The sequence below is a fragment of the Pteropus vampyrus genome, unplaced genomic scaffold (genome assembly GCF_000151845.1).
Source record: "Pteropus vampyrus isolate Shadow unplaced genomic scaffold, Pvam_2.0 Scaffold553, whole genome shotgun sequence".
NCBI lineage: Eukaryota > Metazoa > Chordata > Mammalia > Chiroptera > Pteropodidae > Pteropus > Pteropus vampyrus.
In genome coordinates this window covers 55,334-73,659 of record NW_011889334.1, presented here as the reverse complement: position 1 = coordinate 73,659, position 18,326 = coordinate 55,334, and the positions used below count along the sequence as shown (strand labels likewise).

Sequence of the window (18,326 nt, the reverse complement as noted above, 5' to 3'; positions counted from 1 at the left end):
TTAGATTGAATTCACCAGAAGAAGATTCTGGGACAAAGATTCAAGTAAAAGGAATTATCAAAAAGTGAGGAAAGTGTGGCAGAGGTAGACCTAAAAGGGAAGGAGACCAAGTAAAGTCTCATAGGGGGAAACCTGGGCTCAGAGAACTAAGGTATTGATACCCCCATATTTGTCAGACCATTTAGGGTTGGGGTGGGGGCGAGGGCATGAGGGGCGTGTAGGGGAGACACATTTCCAGGCACTTCCAGTACTCCCTGCACCTGGTAAAGTGCCAGCAGCCGGCAGAGGCGAGCTGCGGGGAGTGACGGTACATGGGACTCAGCAAGCACCAAAATGGTGGAGTCGGAAAAGAAATATGCAGAACAGTCCCTGCCCCCAAGAGGCTGAGGCCTAGGAGGGAAGGACAGCCAGGAATGAATCAGTTCCACGCACAGCTGCACTCGGAACGTCGCGGCGACGCGGGGCAGGGATGGGGAGCGGTGCGTGGACAGGCGTCGCCGAAGAGAAATACGACTGGTTGGGGAAAGGAAGGCCATTCCAGGCAGGTGGAAACAGCACACACACTGAGAGCAGAGGCCGGTGATAGCCGAGGCACACGAAGGCGGGGCTGGTCAGGAGGTGACTGAACATTCCCTCCCCCTGAAGCCTCTGTGCCTGAGAGCTGCCTTGTGAGGCCAGGTCCGACTCCGCCGCATCCTGGCCGGTGCTCCAGCCTCGCAGGCTGCCCTTCCCGCTGAGTTCTCCTCCTGGGAGCCTTCCCTGACTATTAACAGCTCCCTTGACTCTCTTCGGAACTCATGGCGTTGACTGCAGAGGCTACTCTGGTGCTTCCTCATGCAATCATTTAGTTACATGCATCTTTTACTATGTGTCATTGTTATTTACCTTTGCATGTAAATCCTGTCTCTGGGCTTAATCTTCAGCTTCCTGAAAGTGGGAACTGTATGATTTTATTCTTTACATTCTCCCATGGCACCAGGCATTGATGGACATATTAAGGGTATACGATAATGAATGAATAAATGAATGAACGAATGAATGAATGGTGAACTACCACTTTGGGGCCTATTCTTGTGTTCTAAGATTATTTCTAAACTCTAAATTTCGGGCTTTTCCCCCCCAAACTGGTCACCTAGGTTTTGATGGAAGTTACCACGTAAACAAAATGAGAGCTCGGAAGGAATTTTAAAGTTACAAACCTTCAATTTCTTTTATCCCTTCTTCAACCCCCACCCTGGCCAGCCACTCGGTTGACATTAGGCCACAGGGATCTCTGGGCTCCTGCCTTTTGAACTTTCCTGCTCAAATACTCCCTCAAAGACCGTTGAAAAACTATGTACCCCTCACACATTTTTAAGTCAACAGCTAACATTTTTAACCATAAATATTGCAAAGGGTATACTCTCCAGGGAATTGTAATTACATATCGAATGTCACATCACTCTTTTAAATGTAGCAAATGGAATATACCGTAGCACTTTCCTAACACCCTTTTAATAAGTGACCAAGCCCTTAAACCAGTTAGCAAATTTACTTCATTTTTTTACTTCATTTTTCCATTCCACTTACCCTACAGTTTTATCTCAATAAAAAACTTTTTTCATTGTATCTTTTTTTTGTATTTTATTGTATTTTTGGAAAGTCTTTTATTGTATATCTCTGTAACAAAAATATGTACATAAATTTAAATTTATTTTCTGTGACCATAAGACTCTAAGTGTTCAAAAACAGTTATTCTTCAGTGGGTTTATAATTACAATCATTACAAGACACAATCGATCAAAACTTCAAATACTGACAATGATTAAAAAGAAAACTTTTATTAAAAAGGTATCTCTCAATGAGATGGAAAGGGCTATTTCTATTTCCCATTGACTTTCGTTTGATGGCTCCAGGAAGAGCACCCTGGTCGGGGTTTGGGTGGGCGAGAGAACTCACCTTCATCTGCCCAGTGGGAGAAGGGTGGCTTATTGCTGGAGGCGGGCGTGGAGTAGGACACAGCTGTCAGGCAGACTCATTTTAGGAAGAGGCACATATATTAATAGAAACTGGTCCCCTTAAAACTTGGTCCTGCACACACGCCCCTGGGAACATTTCCATGTTTTGCCAGGGGTGTGCACACTATAAATTAATGACTTAACTTGGCTTCTCATTCTTCAAAATAGGGGTCCCAGAATGTGAAAAACGTGGGTCTAAACATCCTTATAACTCTAACAGTTACATTTCCAACCCCCTGTGGCTGAGCTCCACATCTTGATGCATATGGGCAAGCCAGGAGCTCAATTACTTCCAGGTCTCTGTAGGTGTGTGGCTGTGAGGAAGGCATCTGAATATTCAAAGATCTAATAATTGGCAAAGAAACAGCCTAACTTCAAAATTAGGAAAACATGATTTTTATTTTTCCATTTCATGGAAGAACCATCACGGTCTTCTGATAATTCCCAGCCGTTCGCCACCAGGAGGCAGCAGAGACCACAGGGCAGCCAGCTGGGGCCCCAGGAGTACAAGGTAGGGAAGAGAAGGTGGGAGGCAAGTAGAGGGGAGAGGACTGGAATGAGGAAGGAAATTAAGAAGTTAGGCTAAACCGGGACGAATTCAAGAGTAATCAGAAGGTAGAGATGGGCTTGGGTGCACTCTGCCTGGAGACCCAGATGCCTCTGGGAGATATGGTTATCTGTGCTCTCCCTGGGGGGGATCTAGGTCAGGCTCCTCCTGAGGCCCATGGTCCACCTCGGGGGCAGGTGGCCAGGGGTTTTCCGGAGGCTGGGGTCCTGCTGGCCAGGGATCGTCAGGCCGGGGAGGTTGAGGGGGATCAGTTCTAGGAGGCTCAGGAGGCCAGACTCCAGATTCAGGCAGGTCTCTCCAGGGACGAATGGGGCCTGGAGGTGGAGGGTCCTCAAAGAGAGGAGGTGCCCCAGGCCAGGGTTCACCAGGGATTGGGGGACCCTGAGGCAATGTTGGGGAGCCCTCTCCCTCTCTGGCATCTGTGGGTGGGGGAAAGGGGTGGTCTCCACTGCCTGAGATACCTATAGAGAAGGAAGGAGAAAGGTAAGAGGTGGTAAGGGCCAGATCCAGCCACTGACCAGCTACAGACCCAGGAGGCACAGCCTGTCTGGGATCTGCCTGAGCTGATCCCACAAACAGACCTCAGAAGTAACTCTCAAAGAGCTCTCCACACATTTACAAACTACCGAAGTGATCTTAAAATGACATAAAACCTGTCCTGAACGATTAACTTGAACTTTAAATTGACAGACCACCCCAAATAAGGTCTATCCAACCCTGGTTGGGACGCCCTGCCGGCATGGCCCCTATGCTGATCTGCAGCCCCCAAATGGTCTACACCTTGGCCTCATGTGGCACCTGCCGGCTTGGCCCCTATGCTGATCTGCAGCCCCCAAATGGTCTACACCTTGGCCTCATGTGGCACCCAGCCCCCATCTCTACAACGACCACCACTCTCAACATGGGTCTCAGCTCAGCACATCTGAATTCCACAGTGAGCTACACCCCAACCAGCAAAACATTTATTCAGAGATACATGTGTCTTCCCGACCTCTTGTGAATTCCCAGAATCTCCTCTATCTCTATGCATCCAATTCATCCCATTCCTTCTTAGTGGTCACTCTCGTCTCATCCTGACCATCCCCATTACCCAAAATTGTACTCCTGACCTCTACTCCCAGCTCACCTCTGTCATACAGGCAAAGGACCAGGATCCCCAGTAGCTTCCAGTTGAGCATAATGGATGTCTCCTGGCCCCCAAAGTTAGGTGTGGCCTGAGTCTGGGTGCCTGGGAACCCCAAGAAGCTTTATAGGGGAGGAAGGAAAGGAGGAGGCCAATCTCTGGGGAGGGGCCAGCCCAGTGACACAAGGAATCCCATCAGAACTTAACTAGCCTAACCTGTTTGGAAGGCCATGTCTGATGTGTAACCTCTGAGGTTGGCGTCCCTTATTTTAGTCCCCCAGCTCAGGACGCGGCCAACCTGGCTCTGTCAATGACCTAGACTTTGGTCACCCCACCCTTGTCCTCATACACACCCTGCAGCAATCAATGCACACCTCCATAATCACATGAACTTCCGCTTTTCATTCCTTGAAGCCACTGGAAGCCAAGGAATGGGAGCAATCAGGCATGGGGGTAATTACAGGGCTGGGGGCAGGACACTTGGGAAGCAGGGGGAGTTGGTCTCTTTGAGCCCTCCCCCTTGGGGCTCAGAACTTCCACTGGCCTCTCCAGTATGTGCCTTCTTCAAGCATACAGGGGACCTCCCAAACAGTGACATCCGAGGAATTTCATCTAGGAATCACTTGGGGTGACTACAGGTAAGGAAATATGAGAACATCCTGATTCCTTCTCCCCACCTCAGAACTGGTTCCATCAGTCATGGCCAAGAGGCTCAGAAAGGGGCTGCCTCAGCTCCACAGTCATCCCAGCCCATCCCTCCTCCCTCTGGATTCTTCCTCCTGCCCCTCTGGCTCCCTCTCCTGGTCTTTGGCTCCAACTCTGTCCTGTCCACCTTCTTCCTCCCTTCATCTTTTAGGTCTCAGTCTCAATCTTGTCTCTCTCAGGGATTCTGCTAGAACATTCCCTTAAAAAGGACTCCTCTGTCTGCAGGTCTAATGAACCTCTCAGAAGTAATGTCCAAAACAGAACTCACTTCCTCCCCAAGTTGTTCCCCACCTGGTCTCTCACCAGCAGTAAGGGACACCACTGTCCCTCTGTGGCTCACCTAGAAGCAGCCAAACCAGTCCACGCCCCATACTGGAGCACCATCTCTCCCAGCCTCCCCCATACCCCCTTAATCGGTCTCTTCATCCAGCCCCACACCAACATCCAGTCCTCCATAGCCAGCCAACATGTCTCTTAAAAATGCAAATCGAATTGTGTGGCTACTTCCCTGTTTGAAAAGTACTCTGAGAGCTTTCTACTGACTCAGAATAAGTCCTGTCTTGCCATCGCACACCACTCCCCAGTACCTTCCCTCACTCCCCCTCCTGGCCTCTGCCCTTGCCCACCCCTGCAAGGAACACCTCTTCCAGTGGTTGCACAGCTTGCTCCACTCTACTTAGGTCTCAGCACAATCACCCCTCCTCAGAGAGGCCTTTCCTGTCCCCTCATCTGATGATGCCATGGCCCAAAGAGTCAGTTTCTATCACACCGTTCTTGTTTACTCTCTTCATGGCACATGTTTGAAATGCTCGTTTGTTCATTCTAGTACTTGTCCAACGTCTTAGTCTCCCACTAGAATGTAAGCACCTAGTAGCAAGGACCTGCCCGTCAAGCCCCCACTGTGGCCCTGGATCTAGGACACTGCCTGGCTCTGAGATTCCTTTTGAATGAGTGAATGTTTTATCTCCCTCACTCCCGGCATTAATCATTTTCCAAAAGAGTTTTAAAACAGAAGTAGAGAATAAAGAAAACCTGGAGCTTCTCAAAAAACTCCCCCAAGCAGCCTAGGAAAGGGGTTTTGACAAAAATACCATCTAGAGAAAGAGCTGTGTGTGGGACTGCTCGCATTTCCTGGAGAGGCGGCTGCAAGGAAAAGTCCCTTGTATTCCCAGAGACAACATGTTTAAACAATAGCTCCTACTGTCACCATCTTTATTAAACCACAGAATTCACAGACATCTTGGTGGATAGTGTCTCCCAGGGCACGTGGATGAGGAAGAGGGCTGGGCTGGTATCCCCAAACCCCACCCCACTTCTCCACAATCTTCCTGGCCCTCCTGGGTCCCCCTTGAGCTCCCGGCTGCTCCAAGCTCCCGGCTGCTCCAAGCTCCCAGCTGCTCAATGGCAGGTGGGAGCAGGAGAGTTTGGATTGTCTCCTTGAGAAATAGCTTCCTCTTTGGAAATGGCCTCACTCAGACCCTGCAGGTCATCGAGCAGGACAGAGAGGGATCCTGGGAAAAAAGACCCCAATGGATAGGAGCCAGACAAGAGAAGGCTGTCCTGCAGAGGAACAGGGCTGTCATAGGATGGGAGGGTTATGAGGGAGGAGGTTCTTTGGTGCAAGGCTGGCATGGATAAAAGAGGCTGAGGGCCTCCAAGGGTCACAGAGAACAATGCTCATGCACTCAAGAGTGTCTGGGACAGAGGTTCCTGAAGCCCACACCCCACCCTTCTTCTGCTCCTTCCTACTCAGACCATTACCTTTTATGGACTCCCTGGAGAGTGCTGCTGCTGGAGGTAAAGGTGCTGAAGACCCTGAAGGCCTGGGGCTGGACTCAACAGATTTCCCCTTATCCAGGAGGGAAGGAAGAACTGCCAACAGTCGCTGCTGCTTGTAACGGAAGAGGAGACCCTCCTGCTGCAAGGTGGCCTGGGAAGGAGAGGGTTAAACGCCACCTAGCCCAGGCAGAGCCTCCCACTCCTCCTTCCACACCTCTACTCCCCCATCAGCCCAAAGGCCCTTCTCTGCCTTCCCCTACAAGCATGAGGTTCTTGTCCCTCTCTAGCTCCTGCAGGCGCTGGGTCAGCCGCAACCCCTCTTCCTTCTGGGCCTCATCCTGTAGGCGCCTTAGCTCCTGGTTCCGCTCCTTTTCCCGGGTGGCTTTGCGCTGGATCTGGTGCAGGGAGACCACTGTGGAGAAGCCAGGACAGAGGGGACAGGTGTGGAGCAGCCCAGAGGCAGCAAGGCACTATGAAAACAGGGTTGGAATGATGGGCAAGAACGCTGGGTCCCCAGCTCTGTGACTCAGGGAAGCCACTTATACTCTGTGACTCTGTCTCTTCTGTACCATGGGAGAGATGGCTGATATTCTAGGAGCCTATGAATCTGTGCATCCAAAATACGTTCCCCACACCCAAACCTTCCTGGAGTCTCTTAGGGAAAATCTGGATACAGACTGGATGCATACTCTATTGTGTACAATTAATGTCCATTTTCTTAAAGTGTGACAATAGTATTGACATTATACAGGAAACTTTCCTCTTTATAGGAGATGCAGATCAACAATCATGTTTGTAATTTAAATAATTCTCCCAAAATGCATGTATCAGTGTGTGTGTATACAGAAATAGACAGCAAACATGGCAAAAGGTTAATAAGTGCTTCACTGAGTTTGAGAAGACATGAGTATCCATCGTATGATTCTTTTAACTTGTCTAGGTGTTTAAAATTTTTCCTAGTAAAAAGATGGGAATAATCATTGGTGGGAGATGTCAGATGTTGGTTGCCTTTGTGGAGGGAGTGACTGGGAAAGGCTCAGCGGGCTCTTGGGCTGGTCACTTTAATATAGGGAAGAGGCATGAGAACTAAATATTAAATCAAGTTAGTTGTATTCAGAGCCTGCAATGTGCTGCCAGACCATGGGAATCTTACAGAACAAAGAAAGATTCCTATTGGGATTGCTAACAAACCATTTACCCAGACCATGAAAGGAAAACAAAGTCTTTAAGAAAGTCGTATCCTACACAAACCCAACCATTCATTCCCAAAGGCCTGATCATAGGGAACCTATAGAACAAATTGCTAGCTTGCCTTTAACTTTGCATACCTACACCTTTAACATTGCATACCCATACCTTTCAACGCTGCATACCCATATCACGAAAGGAAAACAGGTAAACAAAGTCTTTAAATTGTAATTCATAGAAACTAAGAATGACAAATAAATTGAACTCCCCAAACACTTGGGGTCTCTCTCATTCTCTGTCCCTCTCATTGTCTCTGAGAGGCGACCACGCTCTATGAAACGTTATTCCTTCTTTAAAAAACTTTCCTTTCGTCTCTAACTCTGATGAGTGCTTGAATTCTTTCCTGCACGCAGTCAATATATAAGTCAGTACAGGACTTGAATCCCCACTTGGGGGGATCAGTCCCGTCCTGCATCACCTTGATCTGGGTGTTGGCTACATGGGTATGTTCACTACCTGAGAATTCAACTGTGCCATTCCCTGATAATTTCATTACCTGCATACTTCAAAGAAAGCTTTACAAAAAGTTTTCAAAATAACCTTATGTCTCCACACTTTCTCCTCCCTAGAAGCCCACGTCTACCCCTGGCAAACCTCACCGGCCTTGGCGTGCTCCCTCCGAGCCTCATTTAGTCTCTTTTCTGTTTCCAAGAGCTGTTCACGCAGCCGGGTTTCCACTTCGGCCACCTTCTCTTGCAGAGCTGGAGTGAAGGTACAGATGGGGTGTGTTGGGGAGCCTTGGTTTGTGGTCCCTCCCCACCCTCCACAGGTATGCTGCACACCTTGCCCATAGATCTCCTGCTGCTGGGTCAGCTCCTGCCGCAGACTGGCAGCCTCCTCTGTGCTCTCCTGCTGACCCTGGCGAGCCGCTTCCAGCTGCAGCCCCACACTGGCCAGGGACTCCTGGGTTCGCTGTAGCTCCTGCTCCAGCTGCTGGGTGACCTCACTCAGCTGTTGCCGCTCCGCCTCCCCTAGGAAGGGGTAGTGCTCACGCGGGCCTCTCCATGCTCTAGACTCCAGCTCTTCCCTCTTCTTGGCTATCTCAATGCACCTGACTCTGGCCCCTGCACCAGCTCAGTGACCCCAGGACCAGGTGTACCTTGTTCCCGGGCGCGGCCCACCTCCTGCTGGATGAGGCGGGCACTCAGCTGCAATTCTGCATCCAGGCGATTCCGTTCTTCCCGCAGCTGCTCCAACTCAAGGTTCACATCCATGGTCGGTGGGGGTGGGGGGCAGCTGAGACAGGGAAGAGAAATAGAGTCAGGGAAATTCCCCAGCTGCCTGTCCCCCAAGCCCCATCCCGCCTCAGTCCTACTGTTTTGGGTCCCAGCAGCCCCACCGCCATCCCTGTGCCCCAAACTTCACCTCTCCTGGCGCAGCTGAGCAAGGGTCAGTTTTCGAGCCATCAGACCTGGGTGGGAAAAGGCAGAGAGGAACGGATTGACGAGTGTGGGTTGGAGGAAAGGGGAGATGGGGTAGTAAAAGAAAAAGAGATGCATGAACTGGTGAGAAGGCGGGAGGAGGGATACAGGATGAGAGAGCTTGCAGGGCAGGGGCAGGGCACATCTGACAGTCGCACTACCCACCCCGAATGGTGTGGACCTTGCGGACGGCATAGCTAGCTCGGCTGCTGAGGCTGGGCAGCCGGGCTGCAGCCCGCTCCACCTCAGCCATGGTGCTCTGGAGCCAGGTCTGAAAGCTGGAGAAGGTACAAGGTCAATGACCCTTCAACCCCACCTCATTCCCAAAAGGACTTGATGTGCCTTTAAGGACAACTCCCTCTATCCTGTACTGCTGTGAACATGGGGAAAACAGGCAAGGCAAATCAGAGCTGGGAAAAGAGAAGCTGAAGCCAAGGATAGGCACCCCAACTCTATGCTCTGCCAGTTGTGCCTGGGCTCCTAGGCCAATAAAAAAAGAAAACCTGAGGGCTTAAGCCCTTTAGTGATTGCCAGATAAAATGACCCAGTTGCTCTTAAGAAAAGCACAGCTATTCCTGGTCCCAAAACCTACGGTAAGCTTCTCATCTGGGCCCTGGCACTCAGTGTCTTCAATAACAGCCCTGCAGTAGAAACAATAATGAGGTTCGTGGGGCCATACCTTATCTGGACCCAGATGCCATAAAGCAGTAAAGGGTTGAGTAAAAACGATTCTACGGGGGCTAAAACGAGTGTCCATAGGCTGGCTAATCTCTAGCTGATTTAGACTTTTCCACCTGTAGGCCCCTGGATGCCTCTCCAGGTTTTGAGAATCTCCTGGCACATGTGCAATGTTCAGGGTGTGTGAACTCATGAGCATTTTTCTAAGGAACAAAGCCCATAGCTTCCATCAGTTTTCTAAAGGGCCCTTACCCAAAGATGGCATTAAATAACTGTGTATTTTTTCAAGCAAGCTTCGAAGCTTTTTTCTCACAACCTGTTTTTTGATTGCTATTATGCATCAGAGATCAAAGTTATCCCTTCTGACAATGAAGGCCAGGTGCATGTGCTTTATCGGCTGGCTGTGCCCCAAACAGGACCAATGTGGTTCACAAAAGCTGAGAAGGCTGAACAGGCCCCCGGGGGAGGGCCGAGGCAGCATCTAGGGGCCAGGCTCGAACTTCCCTGGGGAGTCCAATTCTGTACTAAACAAGCAGATGACAAAGGCTGGAGGTTGCATCCCAGCAGCAAGGCAGAGACCGCTTTTACCTGAAAATTGTTTGGATGGTTGCTTCCAACACCTTCTGTGGCTCTTATTAAAGTCATTTTCTCATAAGGTCTCCAAGCCATCTAGAGACTAACAAACCTGGCAACAGATCAAGCTTGCATTGTCTCATGCCTGGTGGACTTTTTGGCAATAATTCATTAGCAAGAACCATTTCAGTGAGGTCCTGTGACCAAGGTAAAACCCTCTCCACAGCTATCCTTCTGTTCTCTTGGGGGTAGGATCATGTGCAATGGATTGAAGTTCGGCAGTGGTTATCATAACCAGCCTCTCTAATTCCACATGTGTTTGCAATCTTTCATCATTTTTTAAAGTTAAATTAGTCCCCAAGGTACAAATCCAACAGAACAGAAGAAGATGGGCAAGAATCTGTCCTGTGTCACAATTTTGTTAACCCCCAAATTGTTATCTGATCCATCAAGAAGAGCCTCGTGGTAATAGTAAACATTTTATAGAGAGCAGGTGACAAGCCCAGCACTGTGCTAAAAGCTCTTCATAGACCAGGTACCCCAATGTCCAAGGCTGAGGAGGGATGATTCCCAACACAAAGAAGCTTGTGTTTCTCTTTACAGGTCTTTCTAAAGGTTATATAAGGAGTTGGGAAGGAAACACCTAGGAAGATAGTATGAGAAACACAGGCTTGCAATTGATTAAGAAGGAAACTCTTATGTTTTAGATGAAATATCTATAAGCCAGTAAAGTGTACAGTTTTAAAATAGACGATTTTTTTTTCTGACTAACCAGGCATATCTGTAAAATTTTAAAGAGAGAAAAAAAGACCAAGTATCCACACTCCCCTTCTTCGAACAACTGAAGGTGGGGATATTCCCAGATGCTCTATTTAGCTCAAGCTGTTACTGGACCAAACTATGGCAGTAAGCACTGCCTCACCTTCAGCCAAACCTCCAGCCAAACGTGCAGTGGGAATCATAACAAGTGGCCCCGGTGTGACCTGGAGGGAGTTGCCCCAGGAAAAACAAACACAGGAACTCTTACAGTGCTAAATGCCTCTAGTTCTGCATCCTCCAGTGGCCAGCTTTCCAGCCCCTCTTGCCCGAGGCTCTTAAACGCCAAGGTGTCTAGGAGGCTGGGGAAGCAGAAATACTATTCCACCCCACCCTCATCCAGATACCTGCTGACAGCATTGGCCACAAGCTTCAGCTGCTCCTCAGCCATGGCTGTCTGCTGCTGCCGCCGGCGCCCACCCTCCTGGGCACGGCTCAGCTCCAACTGCAGGGCCTGGAAGGATGCCATAAAGAAAAAAGTTCCTTCCCTGGGGCCCTCACCCACAGACCTGGGGTTTCTCAGTCTTCCCTTAACCTCTGCCTGTCTCAGACACTGACCTTGGCGCCCATCCGCTCCACCTCTACCTCTGCGGCTTTGTCCTCCAGGGAGCGCTGCAGGATAGCCTGCTCCTGGCTCTGGGCGGCAGTTCTTTCCTGGAGCTCTGCCACCTGGGAGAAGAGAGGAGGCAGGGCAGTGCACTAAAGTTGTACGGGGCGCACTGGGAATGAAGGGGCAGATGCAGAGGTCTCTAAAGAACACCATGCAGGGAAACAAGAAGCTTGGGTTCCTGAAAATGAAGCCCAAGGTTTCCTTCCAGAAGCCTGCTCGACGTGCCCAGACCCTGAGGAAACTCCCTGTGACCCACACAAGGCCCTGGACATGCCACCTCCTCAGAAAGGCCGTCCCTGACCATCCTAAGGCTGATCCCCCGCCAGTCTTTCTCAGTCACATGATGATCTAGTCTACCTTTTTCTTCACAGCACACATGATTACCTGACATTATCTAATTGTCTGCTTGCCTGTTGTGGGTCTATGTGCTCCAGAACCTAAGCTCCTGAGAGCAGGTACTTGTCCTTGTTCAGGGCTGTGTTCCCAGCATGTGGTAGCCATTCAGTAATATTTGTTGAATGCTATCCCTTACGTAAGGAGCAAGTTGGGGGAAAGAATATGGCAAGAGGGACAAATGACCTGTCCCTTCAGCTGCTCCACACATGCTCTGTGCTCTAGCTCCTGGGCCTTTAACTGCACCATGAGGGCAAACACCTTCTCCCGCCAGCATTTCAGCAGGGACTGGCACTTCCTGGTGAACTCAGGCTCCAGGGAATCTGAAGGTTGAACCTGCAGAGAGGAGGATGACAGTGTGGGCTTCTGGGGGACAGAGGAAGGGGGTAGCATCTTGGTTTTTCTCTGTCCTGCCCAAGCAACAGGAGACACAACAAAAAGAGGTGTTGCAGGGGGGTGGAGGCGGGGAAATCTCAGCAGGGTCTGGCAGCATGCCAACCCCTCCACCCACAGGGGCCTACCTTCCTGGCCAGCTCCTCCTCCTGCATGGAGAGGATGTGTGTGAGGCTCTGCACGCGCACCTGCAGCAGCTCTGCTGTCGTGTGCAAGCCGTCCCGGTCCTCCTGCAAGTGCTGCCAGCGGGAAAGGGAGGGAGAGTGGCTTGTCTGAACCCTCAACAGCACTGCCTTCTCTACTGGGGACTGTGCTCTTCTCCAGGGGGCTCTTCTCTCCCAGGACCTGAGCCTTGAGCCCTCCCACCCCACCTCCAACTCCCATAAAGATGTACCCTGCACTTTCTCACCTGCACAGTTTCTAGAAGCTCCTGTTGCTCCAACTCCCACGTCTGGCTATGGACCTCGGGAGGTACTTGTTCCCCCACATATCTCTTTAGATTCTCAGCCAGGGTCACCTGAACCTCTAACTCTTCTTGGGTTTTGCTAGGTTTAGGGTGGGAATAGGGTAGCCATTAGTAGGGCAATCCAGAGATCCACCCCACCCACCAACTGCTGGGCTCCCCATGGGCCCCCCACTCCCCACGTACCTCAGCTGCTTCTGCAGCAACTCAACCTCCCTCTGGGCCACAGCCAGCTCTTTGGCTTCCCCTGCCCTCCTGGTTTCCAGACTATTCAGAGACTTCTCCAAACCCTCAGCTTTATTGGACAAACTGGAAAGAGCCTCCTGGTGAGCCTGTGTCAAGGAGGAGAGCTGCAGAGAGAGACAGGGCTCAGCAGGGGCCAGGTCACTCCCACATCTGGGCTTTCCAAATCTCACTACTTTGCCCTTGTCTCCTCCCACTTTCTGGGACTTTAGACAACCCACAGACAACCCAACTGTGAATGGCAAATGGAGACAGTCCCTGGGGCCTTACTCCCCCATCACTCTCCAATTCATCAACTGTTCTGGTCAGATCTCCCCGCAAATCTTATCTTCACTTCTCTTCACCTCCAGAATCACCAACCTGAGGTAAGCTACCCTCATATCTGGCCTGGACAACAGCAACAATTTTCTGACCAGTCTTTAAAAATCTGCAGTGGAATTCTCAGCAGAACCCAGCTTCTTCCCTCAGCTTGTGAAGCCTGCTGTACCTTGGCTTCTGCCCACTTCTCTGAGCCCATCTCCTATTGCTCTCTCAATCCCCCAGCTCCTCAGATTCAGGTAGGAGGCAGGGGAAGGGGCGGGGTGGATACAGGTCACCTCCTCAGGAAGGCCTCCCTGGACCCTCCAATCCTTACCCACCATGCTCTGTCCTTCCAGCACTGATTATTATCTGAGATGATCTTACTGTCTGCACATCTCATTTGAAAGGAAGCTCCAGAAAGGTGGGAATCTTGTCTTTTTCTCACTGTACCTCGACAGTGATAACGGTGTCAGGGACACTGAAGGAGTCATGGAACAGATGGTGATGGAGGGAAATTGCTGCCCTCATTTCTGGTCTGCCCTTTTTGGCCCTATTTCTATACCATAGTCAGAGTGATCTTTTTGGACATAAATCACAAAACTGGTCTTTTGAGTCATAAAATGCCAATCTCATCATGTCATTTTCCTGTTTAAAACCTTTGACTAGTTGCTCGTTGCTCTTAAGATGAAGTTCTGAATGGGCCCTGAGGCCTTGCCGCACCACCATCCAGAGCCCCCTCTCATCTCCTACATTCAAGCCCCTCCGGCCTCCTCCTGTCGCACCTGCTGCCCAGTGTCACACCAACTCCTATTGCCTCCTCACCAGCCAATCTCTATTCAGCACAAATGTCTATTTATCTTTAAGAATCTTTCATGAATCTTAAGGCCATTTATATTTTTCTTTGAACGATCTCTTTTGTCCATTTTCTGACTGGATTGTCGTCTTTCCCTTATCAATTTCCAGACACACATTATATACTAGGGATATTAGCCTCCTCCTGTGATACAAGCTGCAAATATTTTTCCTTAGTTTATCATCTGTCCTTTAATTTTACTTTTACTTTGTCATTCCTAAGTTTAGTATTATAAAGTCAATGTACCAATCTTTTCTTTAATGGCTCTGGATTTTGATTCATATGTAAAGATCTTCCCCATTCCAAGGTTACAAATGAATTCACTCAGGTTTTCTTCCAATATCTTTATGGTACCTTTTCTTAACATGTTGACTGATTAGGGTGGCCTTCCTTAACGCCCCTACCAGGTTAGGGCTCCCTTATCCTTCATGGCACTTCTCCCAATTGCAACTAACTAATTAAGATTAAATTAAGCGTAAACGTGTGTGTCCCCCAAAAAGGTTATCAGTTTCACTCACAAGGGCCAGGAACTCAGGCTGATGTGCTCACCCTTGTCTCAGGGATGGCAGACTGATAAATGCTTACCGACTGAACAATCTCCCCTTCCCAGTCCACCTTAGGACCCCATTCCTACCATCCTCCTGTCACCCCCCACCCCCAGCGCTCCCAGATGAATTGGGTACCTGAACTAAAGTAGGAAGACAAACTGCTTCCTACTGGAAAGGAGAAAAGGGCTTCAGGTGGTAGGTGGTCACCCGAATCCTGGGAATGACTGCAATCTGAATAAGACCAAAACACCCAAGGTCTCCCTCTTTCCAGGTCATCTGTTTTTTCACCTTCACCAAACATCTTCTCATCACTCCGCTGCTCATGGGGCCTTTTCTTCGATACCTGCTCTCTGCTTCACCCACTGTGAAGCTAAGCCCTTCCCATGCCCCAATTCACCTGCTCCTGGTGCAGTCTCTGAACCTCCTCCAGCTCCCGCTGGCTCCCCTCTTCCAAGTTCTTCCGGACAACCTCGGCCCCGGCCAAGGCGGCACGCAGGCCCTCAGCCTCAGTTCGGCCGGCCTTCTCCGCCCGTGCCAGGGCCTCCAGCTCCATGGCCTGGGCCTCCAGCCTCATCTTCTGCTGCAGCGAGGTCTCCCTCAGGGCCCGGACCTCCTCCTCAAGCCGCCGCAGCTCTTGCAGCTGCCGAGAGATCAACTCAGCCTGCTGGCTCAGGGCCTGTGACCCCTGCAGCTCCATGGACCTTCAAAGACAGGTTAGCAAAGGGGGGGCTTGTCTCTGGGGCTGGGATGGTGACCATGGGCATATGTGCAGACAGAAGAGATCCCTCTGCTCCCAGGTAGGGAGATGGGGAGACAAAGTTGGACCATCTCTGCATTTCCATCACCATCATCATTCATTGAGGCCCTACTAAGCCTATTGGGTCCAGTGTCTGGGCTCATGGGACCTAAAAGCTAGCTGAGATCATGGGAGGGACATGGTTGTCTAGAGAGAGCTACATGTATAGGTAGATGTCTTAAACATCAAATGCGCACATCATAAGGCCATACATTGAATTGAAGAGGTTGGAAGTACATGCAGAGACTTCTGAATTCTGATTCAAGGGCAAGGAAAAGTTTGAGGGAGATATAGAGAAAGAGAGCTCATGGCTTCCATTATCAATATGGCGAGGCCAGGTGTTGGTTAAAAGCATTTATTGAGTGTTAGGTATACTGTATGAGTAGTGAGAGGGCAGCACATCAATAAATTACATAGTCCTGACCTTTAGAGAACAGTCTATTGGCATCAAAATAAGTTTAAAGCAGCTTATAACAGTTGTTGGCACAGCTCCCTCACTGAGGCCTAGAACCACAGAATTTTTTTAAAGCAGTGAACTGTAGCCTAGAGAAATTAAGTGACTGGCGAAAGGACCCTTAGCAGGTAGCCTAACTAGGAAGAGAATCTCCATCTCCTCACACCCACTCCAGTGCTCCTCCTTCATCATCATGCTCCTTCCTCTTTGATGGGGTGCAAGGTAGATCCATTTCCAATCCCACTTGAGAGCACAATGGCAAAATGACAATACAGAACATTTGGGAAGACACACGAGACATTAAGAATAAAAGTTTTTACAGACAACACATCGACAAATAGCACAGCCAGCTCCAACAGCATGTACTCTGTCAGAACGAATCCAGACAAGCATAGTACACAGTCCTAGTCTGAATTTCTTCATCTTGCCTTAATACCATGCTTATTATGATCAGCTGTTGGTCAATCTGTCTCTTCCCTTAGGATTTTAAACTCCTTGATATCAGGATCTCTCCAATTCATTTTTGTTATCTCTATCCCTAGTGTGTAGCACACTGCCTTATTATTATTTGTGCATTGTATGCACCAATAATTGTTCATGGAAAAATGAACAAATTATGGAACTAAGGTCTGAAATAGGGCAAGGAACCTATTTCAGTAAAGAGGTCACTGACAAGCAAGCCTGAGAAAACAGTGACAGTGAACGCCTACCTGCCTCTCCACCCTGGCTCTTGTCCGTTGCCAGAAAGATCCTGTTCCCACATGATCGCTTGAGATCTCTGGTTGTCTGGCCGCCTCTCTGAGACATCTTGATGGGCCAGGGTTTGGACCAGAGGAATGTCTGAGACCCAGGTGGGAGCCATTCTTGGCACGGTTGGAAGGGGCCGAGCTTGGAAGTGGGATGGAGGAATGAGCCCAGAGGCACCTGAGGAATCGCAAGTACAAAAATGGTCAGTTTCTCAGGGAGAGACAATCACCAGTCCCTGTGCCTGGTCCCACTGACCTGAAGGTCGAAACATCTCCACATTATTTGAAGTCTCTAGATTCTGTGTCCAGCCATCTATGTTCCCCTGGACAATAGGAGAAACAAGGGCACTCCAATTCAATTTTCAAGCCACTTTCCAAAGAGAAAGCCCCTAAAATAACAAAGTCATAATCCTTAAATAACAGCCAGGTCCACCGGACCCTAAGTTCTTTTCCTACTTCCTAAAAGAAGTAGGAATATCCGAACATCACTTGTTTGACCCAACCTGGTTCCTGATTGAACTACGGCAAATAACCATGAGATGGTGAGAATTTGAGAAGGCTGAGAGGGAGCTCTTAGGCTTTACTCAAACTTTTAGGGTCTGGACAGTGCCTTTACCGTCCTCTTTAAGTTCCTACAGTCTCTGTCATTCCAGGTCGGAGGTGAGAAAAGAGATGTGCAGTGCAGGGGCGGGGAGCCCAATCTCCAGAGTTCTCTCCATGGCTCAGCAAGGCCTTGGGGAAGCCCATCCAGACGCCACCAAGACAGGACTCCCGGGTCCTTCCCTGTTAAAGTGTTGGCCCAAGGACTGGCCCCTGATGAATGCGGCCACATGTAGGGCAGGATGCCTCCTCAAGGCCCTTGGGAATCCAGGCAGCCTAGATCCCTTGACAGAAAAGCCAGCTTCCTGACATCTCACCCAAACCCTTCCAGCAACTTTCTCTCAGTTTCTCTACTATCCCCTTAGCTTCCATTCCTGTTACCCACATTCCTCTCCACCAGAGTCCCAGAGAATAGAGAGGACTCTTCAAGGTCTCCCACCCAAATTCATGTACTTTTCCTGCAATCTGGGATTCCTATCCCCCTCCCTCCCTATATCCTAATCTGCTTATATACTGAAGGGATTACTCTGCTCCCTCACTCTCACTCTCAACAGCCTCCCCTGATCCTCCCCTCCCCCGACACCAGAGCGTCCTCACCCTGCTAGACCCTGAGCTCTAAGGCTGTTCCGACCACCTCATCTACTCCTTTTACAAGGTCCCTGAACCCCTCTTCCCCTATGAACCCCTGAACCCACCCTCGAACCCCCTCTAAGCCCTTTCCCGCCCCCAACCGACTCTTCCCGAATATCCCCTCACCTTGCGCGAGAACCCCCTTTGCCCTTAGGCCACACCCCCTACACCTCGCTCCCGGGCCGGCCTACGCCCCTGACCACGCCTGCGCAGAGCGGGCCCATTGGCGGGTCACTCTAAAACTGGGTTTCACCCAGGAAAAAGGCGGGGAAGAGGTGCACGCAGGCGCAGTAGTGTCTAAAGCCAGTCTCAATTACGGAGTCGGGGCAACTCCGCGCCCTGGCGGCTCCTCCCAACTCCGGGAACCCGGGAAAACTTGTGGACTAATC

The 18,326-nt window shown here is 50.0% G+C and overlaps 2 protein-coding genes across 8 annotated transcripts; both read right to left on the bottom strand.

Moving 5' to 3' along the window:
- Positions 1 to 2,405: 2,405 nt before the first annotated feature.
- On the bottom strand, positions 2,406 to 4,980 carry PSORS1C2 (psoriasis susceptibility 1 candidate 2). Of its 2 annotated transcripts, none has more exons than XM_023525367.1 (3): positions 4,063 to 4,980; positions 3,692 to 3,793; positions 2,406 to 3,026 (listed from the first exon to the last, which is right to left on the bottom strand). In XM_023525367.1, the coding sequence occupies exons 1-3, from the start codon at positions 4,091 to 4,093 to the stop codon at positions 2,671 to 2,673; spliced, it is 489 nt and encodes a 162-aa protein (XP_023381135.1). In that variant the 5' UTR covers positions 4,094 to 4,980; the 3' UTR covers positions 2,406 to 2,670. The 2 variants fall into 2 exon arrangements, with proteins under 2 accessions (XP_023381135.1, XP_023381136.1); XM_023525368.1 differs by having other exon boundaries at positions 4,042 to 4,146.
- Positions 4,981 to 5,588: 608 nt separating this feature from the next.
- Positions 5,589 to 18,169, bottom strand: CCHCR1 (coiled-coil alpha-helical rod protein 1). 6 transcript variants are annotated; one of them, XM_011383913.2, is made up of 18 exons: positions 18,064 to 18,169; positions 16,964 to 17,096; positions 16,672 to 16,885; positions 15,109 to 15,412; positions 12,954 to 13,117; positions 12,714 to 12,849; positions 12,433 to 12,543; positions 12,098 to 12,247; positions 11,467 to 11,577; positions 11,256 to 11,362; positions 9,007 to 9,119; positions 8,786 to 8,831; positions 8,520 to 8,656; positions 8,203 to 8,391; positions 8,020 to 8,121; positions 6,433 to 6,584; positions 6,155 to 6,323; positions 5,589 to 5,904 (listed from the first exon to the last, which is right to left on the bottom strand). In XM_011383913.2, exons 2-18 carry the CDS (start codon positions 16,977 to 16,979, stop codon positions 5,792 to 5,794), a joined length of 2,334 nt encoding a protein of 777 aa, XP_011382215.1. In that variant the 5' UTR covers positions 16,980 to 17,096; positions 18,064 to 18,169; the 3' UTR covers positions 5,589 to 5,791. The 6 variants fall into 6 exon arrangements, with proteins under 6 accessions (XP_011382215.1, XP_011382218.1, XP_011382217.1 ...); XM_011383916.2 differs by having other exon boundaries at positions 6,155 to 6,281; XM_011383915.2 differs by having other exon boundaries at positions 16,964 to 17,030; positions 18,064 to 18,145.
- Between the last annotated feature and the right edge of the window lie 157 nt (positions 18,170 to 18,326).

Bases quoted from the DNA above. Each gene is read 5' to 3' on its own strand.
- PSORS1C2 (XM_023525367.1), bottom strand. From the start codon at position 4,093: ATGAAAAGCGGAAGTTCATGTGATTATGGAG. The intron at 3,794-4,062 runs GTGTGCATTGAT...TGGGGTTCCCAG, and splicing joins AAGTTCATGTGATTATGGAG to GCACCCAGACTCAGGCCACA. The intron at 3,027-3,691 runs GTGAGCTGGGAG...CCTTCTCTATAG, and splicing joins CCTTTGCCTGTATGACAGAG to GTATCTCAGGCAGTGGAGAC.
- CCHCR1 (XM_011383911.2), bottom strand. From the start codon at position 17,539: ATGTGGCCGCATTCATCAGGGGCCAGTCCTTGGGCCAACACTTTAACA. The intron at 12,248-12,432 runs GTAGGCCCCTGT...TCCTCTCTGCAG, and splicing joins AGGAGGAGCTGGCCAGGAAG to GTTCAACCTTCAGATTCCCT. The intron at 8,392-8,519 runs GTACACCTGGTC...ACCCCTTCCTAG, and splicing joins GGGCCGCGCCCGGGAACAAG to GGGAGGCGGAGCGGCAACAG.